The 6,228-nt window shown below is 33.9% G+C and overlaps 1 protein-coding gene across 2 annotated transcripts; it reads right to left on the bottom strand.

The window, feature by feature from the left end:
* Positions 1-255: 255 nt before the first annotated feature.
* Positions 256-5,555, bottom strand: LOC133817262 (uncharacterized). Of its 2 annotated transcripts, none has more exons than XM_062249730.1 (10): positions 5,375-5,555; positions 5,188-5,292; positions 4,643-4,704; positions 4,471-4,554; positions 4,321-4,352; positions 4,105-4,186; positions 2,342-2,570; positions 1,674-1,901; positions 1,115-1,407; positions 256-773 (listed from the first exon to the last, which is right to left on the bottom strand). In XM_062249730.1, exons 1-10 carry the CDS (start codon positions 5,396-5,398, stop codon positions 410-412), a joined length of 1,503 nt encoding a protein of 500 aa, XP_062105714.1. In that variant the 5' UTR covers positions 5,399-5,555; the 3' UTR covers positions 256-409. The 2 variants fall into 2 exon arrangements, with proteins under 2 accessions (XP_062105714.1, XP_062105713.1); XM_062249729.1 differs by having other exon boundaries at positions 256-776.
* Between the last annotated feature and the right edge of the window lie 673 nt (positions 5,556-6,228).

Below are 6,228 nucleotides of genomic sequence, written 5' to 3' on the forward strand. Positions count from 1 at the left end.
GTTGGTAGCGTTTTTATTTTAAAAAATAATTATTGAGAAGTTTATAAATTAATTTCAGTTACAATCAAGTAAAGAAATTTAAAAGATGAAGATGGTCATTGGTTAACAGTTCCAACAAACTTCATATAAATAGAATCATTCCACTTCAAGATAGGTTCTTCATGCATAGATAAAACTTTTATTTTATGCTCTCAAGATGCAACTAGAATGAGTTGAAATGCCTCCACAATGAAGAGGAAACCAAAGACCGCAAACTATAGGTCAAATCAACCTGTTAGTTTATGCAATTAATAAAGAAATTACACCAAGGAAGTTTACATATCTCCAATAACTCACTTTCATATGGTTTGTAAATCCCTACATTGTTTAACATCCCTTTTATACTGTGAGTCCAATTACAAATTTATTTTCATGGTTGATTAAAAGAATTACCCCCTTGCTCGTGATGGTTGGGGATCGGTTGGCTAACCACTGGAATATCCAAGCTGCTCGCTTCGTTCTCGGGAGCAATTTCTCTTACATCAGCTATCCTTGATTCTGTGGCCTGAATATCACTCCATTCACCTTCACCAACTGGCTGGAGGTTGACCTGATTTCCGGTCATATGGACTACGCTCTCCCCCGATACAGGAATTGCTTTCGAGTCACTGAGGCATGCTTTATCCACATTTTCCTCAGACAAATCTACATGTTTTGTCAAGGGAAAGGTGTTGCCGATATCTGAGCAAGACTCGGTCTTCTCTTCAAAAACTTGCTTGGTATCGATGTGCTGTCTGCTAAGGAAAAGATTGATAAACTTCAATATATTAGTCTAGCACTAGTTGCAAAAAACATTAATTTGAAAGGGGTACTAAAGAATTCAAATGAGTTGGTTTTAATCATTCTGCATGATAGGCATTGATAATAACATTGACTTATCAAGTGTACATCAATGTATGATCAGTAAACAATTGAAACAAGTAAATTTAGAAATGAACATGAAATAGAAGTCTGATGCAAAACCCATATATACCCAATGACTTAACTACAGCAACAAAATCATATAGACAAATGAATGCATAAATAATCTCTGATGATGGTGTATATAATTGCTTAACAGGGATAAGAGTCAAACCTTTGAAGTTGTGCTTGTAACTTATTTACATACGCAAGAAGGTCTTCCTTTTCCTTTAATGCAGCACTCTCCTTATTCGCTGCCTCTTTTAATTTAGCTTCAGCATCTGCCTCTGTAACCCTTACCCTCTCCTCAGCTCTCACAACAGCTCCTTCCAAAATTACAGCACGATCTCTAGCTTTTGCAAGCTCAGAACGCCACATATGTGCCTCTTGAATTGCAGAGTCTCTTTGCTTAATCAATTCATCTCTTCCTTTACTTAAGGAAGAAATTTTCTCTTCAAACTCTCTTAGCTACAGAAACACATTAAAACCAAAACAAATGAAAATATATCAGTAGAATTAATCAACACCATAACCACCAATTTTCTTTTCTTTTTATCTTATTCCAGTGGAAGTATGGAAAAGCAATGGAGAATTTTTTTGGCAGAGAAAGGAGTAACACGACTACACTAACCACATGCCCTTCAACTCTTTTATCCCATTCACATTTTTTGTACATGTACTAATAAGACAACAGAAAAAAGCACACCACTAAGAATAATGTAATTTATTGTTACCTTCAATCTGGATGACTCCATTTGCTTCTCTGATTCTTTTATCATGCGATCAAATTCTACACAAGCAATTCGCCTTTGCTCATCCATTGTATGAGCTGCAGATGCTGCAGCCTCAGCAGCATCAGCAGTCTCAGATAATCTATCTGCAATTTCCTTTATTGTTGAATCCCTTGCGCGAAGCTCCCGAGCTAAATTTTGAAGTTCTTCATCCTTAACCCGCAGTGTTTCCTGCAAAAAGTAATGAGTTGACATGAATCATAGTTGCAGTTTCAGCATCAAGATAGGAAGGCAAACATCAAGCACGGCCTGGTGATCAACATCAGGCAAGACCTTTCGCGACTATAAATTCTTAACTGGTCATGAACTGACATCAGCCCATTTAAGTGTCATGATCTAAAGCAAGTGCAAATTCAGCTTAGCTAAATTTATGTATACCAGAAAAAACATAACGTGAATTGTGAATTGGTGAATTTAATGATAACCAAATACAAGGCTAGGAAGCCTAGAATCAACTTTTGAAATATACATAACTGCAGATGACTTAAGTCAATATGTATTGAATACAAGAAGAAAAATACCTAAACTATCTATGCATTTTGCCACTGAATTTAGAAACTAGTCATCATTGAAACAAAAGGAAAGGAAAAATAAAAAACTCACTAGCTTACCTTCATGATTGAAAAATCATCCATTGGCCCATCACCAATCTTATTTGTCATCATACCAAGAGCATTTCTAAGAGAAATCTGCATTGCTGCTTCAATTTCTTTTGAACATTCCACAGCAGTCGAATTGGCAGCAGCTACTACTGTTGCAACAGTTCCTAATTTTGCAGAACCATTGCCACTTAAAGAATTTACAGCCTCTTTGTGGGCCTTTAGAACCAACTGTGTTGCCCTAAAAGTCAAAAGGAAGAAAATCTGATTAAATTAAAAATTAACAGCAATATTTACAACTAAGATGAACCTAGAAGGACGTAATTAAGTAATGCCTCTTCCAAAAACCATAACATGCAATGCATCAAATGAAACTGAATTACAACTATCATACACGACCCCTAATTAAGTACAAGTATGTTCCACAATTTCAAGCAGACCTGAAACACTACAACATCAAATATGCTATAAAAGTCCAATTCATCCAATCCACCTTTCTTTGTCATAGCTGGCCCCAAATACTGGTTAAATCCGTCAAACAAATGAAAATAGACCAAAACAAGAACAAAAATTGCTCTAGAATGGAAGCCTTAGATTCTGCCTCCTTGTTAAATCTTTTTCATGGAGTTGATTTGAGGGTTGGAAGGATTACAAACGAATCTGCTGCCCAATTGACTCATCAATTTTTATTTATTTTTTTCAAAAATATTTTTTTAATTGAATATTTGGTGTCTCTTACTTATAAGCCTTTTTCCAGGGTATTTCAAACTTTGGCAGTCCCTCTATAGTTAAATTGATTGGTTACTTTCTCATAAGGTTGTGAAAGAATTTCCTTTCCTTTTCTGGGTTAATCTCCTAATCCTGTATCCTTTGCAAAAGGAATGCTGAGGACATAGATCAACCATTCTTATATTGTCATGTGGCTTTGATAATTACCTTCGTTCTCTTGGGTTATTCTTCCTCCTCCAATTTCCTTGTCCCACTTTTTGAGGTGGAAGCAATCCATGGTTTTAGCCCTTCTGTGGTCTTTTGGCTGGACAAGAAAACCCAATAGTCTAAAGAAAAGGTCTGAGATCATTTTTTTCTACAGCAAAAAAGAGTTCAGGGATTACCCAAGAAGGGTAGCTCAAATGGTCAGGCATTAGTTTTGCTCCCACAAGGTTTGAGGTTCAAGTCCCTGGTACCTATATAGCAATTGCTATAGTTTTCCAGTCCCCAAATATTGCCGGGTTAGGTGGGAGCCTAGTTTTTTCATTTAAAAAAAAGAGTTCAGGAATTTTCTGATTGTTATTATTTATTGTAATAGAATCAATGCAGTTTAAGTTTCTATTTTGCTTTGCTACCCCTAGGTGGAGGATCGGTCCTTCCCAATTTTTTTTATTCTTTCTTTTTCTTCATAACAAGAGGAAAGGTACAAATAAGATTCAATAAATTCAATTCACAAGAGAAAAACAAAACGTTGATGGTAGTATACATTCTTCTAACCATAAGAGCCATTTAAGCCAAAGATTACTCCAAGTTGACTAATCTAAACTTAAGATAAGCCCTCAAGAATGGCAAGATAGAATTTAAAACCCTTCTCTTCCCAATTCCTCATCCACGAGTACAAAAATGATATCTAGCACATATGATTATAGATTTTAGGAGTTGAACAAGAGAAATATTACAATGTCATACAGCTGTATTTATTTTATAAACATCTTTGGCTCTTAGGACATATTAAAGATGGAAGTAAGGGAACAAGGAACATAATCATAGAAGGAAAAAAAACTCACTGTAAAGTTGCTACCCAAGCTCTAGCCGCACCAGGTGTCTCAGCACAGAGGAAGTAATCCTTCTTTAGTGGAGTTCCTATAACTATATGATTTAGTTAAGAAAAGGACCAGTATAGAATTTGAACCGGCCATACAAAACTTCAAAAATTTAGTGGAAAAAAAAAACTAAATGTTTTATCCATTACTAAACAATTTTCAGTAGATAAATATGGATACAGATACAGCAGCCATCGTACTTTGGCAGCCCACTACAACGAAAAGCAAAAAAAAAAAAAAGCATGTCAATGATAGTTGGAGTAAATCATATAGAATCTTGTGGATATAAATATTTTCTAAAATGATTCATCCATGAAACAAAAATCTTACTTGAAGTTGACAGGAGATACAGTAATCGTGCTATTCGCATCAAATATAATTGTTCCCTTGACAGTCGGCTCATTTCTCCTAATCCTAGAACATAGAAATCAACAATTTAAATGAAGCTTGTTAGCTTCTTGTTATAATAGCTTTAAAGCAGTAAAATTTGGGCACCACTTACTTGTATTCCATTTTCCCTGTAGTTGGATCCAGGATCACCCATCGCTCGTTCCATTTTCTAAGCTGGAAAAATGAAAGCTATCATATCAGCCAATTTCCAGAACAAATAAGAATAGGTGGGCAACTTTGAACTGCATACTTACAAAAGTAAAGCGTTCTCATGCAACAATATTCAATTGAAAAAAGCACACCCGTTGTAAGATTGACATAGAATCTTAATTATGTTCTGCCAAAGTTGTCTCTAAACTATAGGACCGCAATGTTTTGAATTCATCCTTAAACTTAAATCATTCAATTTGGTATTACATCATTACTAATTAACCATAATTAGTAAAGTGTCCTAATATACACATTCTATGGTTTTACCATAACATTATTGCCTTTCAATTCACTAAAAATAGGTCTCAGTAAAGCTACACATAATTCAAACAAGTACCAAAGCATAAGAAAATTTATAGCGATTACAAGAACTTCGACAGAAATCATCGACAATAAAATCAAGCGACCTTAGAAAAACAATGAGAAGTTTTGGGATCGAATTGGTACCGTCTCGGAGCGCTTAAGAAGTGGACCCTGCAGCAAATTCCGACCAGAACCCGAAGCTAGCTGCCGCTTGATCTTCTCCAAGCTACTCTCGGCATCCCCAGGCCTCTGCTAACATCACAATTAAAATTTACAGTAACAAATTAACAAATAGAGGGAGAGGGGGAGAGAGAGAGAGAAGGGAGCTCACCGGAGAAGCACCATTGGTGGCCATGGCAGATCAGAATTGAGAAATCAGAAAGTGATTGGAAAAAGCCAAAGATTTGTTGTTTGTTCACGAAGCTGTTAGGTTTGTTTTCCTGGACTGGCAGGTGTATGATTTTTTATTTAATTAAAAAAAGAAAGAGTGTGATTTTCCTTTTTTATTTTTGACATTGAAAAAGAGTATGACTTATTGTTATTGTATAACATATTTATTAGAGTACTAGAAAAAATAAAATACAAAATTTCAGGAAACGACATTAAATCATAGAAAACGACATCATTCACAAAAACGAAATAATTCGCCAAAACGACAACTTCATAAAAAACGACATCATTCCTATAAAACGACAACCTCATAAAAACGATATTTTAGTCAAAACGACATATTCATGAAAAAACGACATAATTTCGTAAAACGATAATTCTTTCCAAAAAAAAGTTTTGGCAAACCAGATAGAAAACCTCACAAAACGGCAACATTATAGTATACAAAATCTAAATCTCTTTTGTATAAAAAGTGGGTAGATAATGAAAATTATTGATTTTAACTATTTTTTTATTTTTTTTCGTTAATTTTAACGAAATATTCTTATATTTAAGAGAATATTTTTTTATTTAACGACACATTGTAAACATGACTTAAACTTAAATAAAATTAAATAATTAAACAAATTAAAATAAGATATTTTTTAGATATTTTACAATTATAATTATTTAAAAATAATACAATCATATATTTTATAACTTAAATAAAATTTAATTAAACTTAAACTTAATATTATATTAAACATATAATATATAATATTTTATTGTCACTGTCAAATTCAAAAACTAGAAACA

The sequence above is a fragment of the Humulus lupulus genome, chromosome 2, assembly GCF_963169125.1.
Source record: "Humulus lupulus chromosome 2, drHumLupu1.1, whole genome shotgun sequence".
Lineage (NCBI taxonomy): Eukaryota > Viridiplantae > Streptophyta > Magnoliopsida > Rosales > Cannabaceae > Humulus > Humulus lupulus.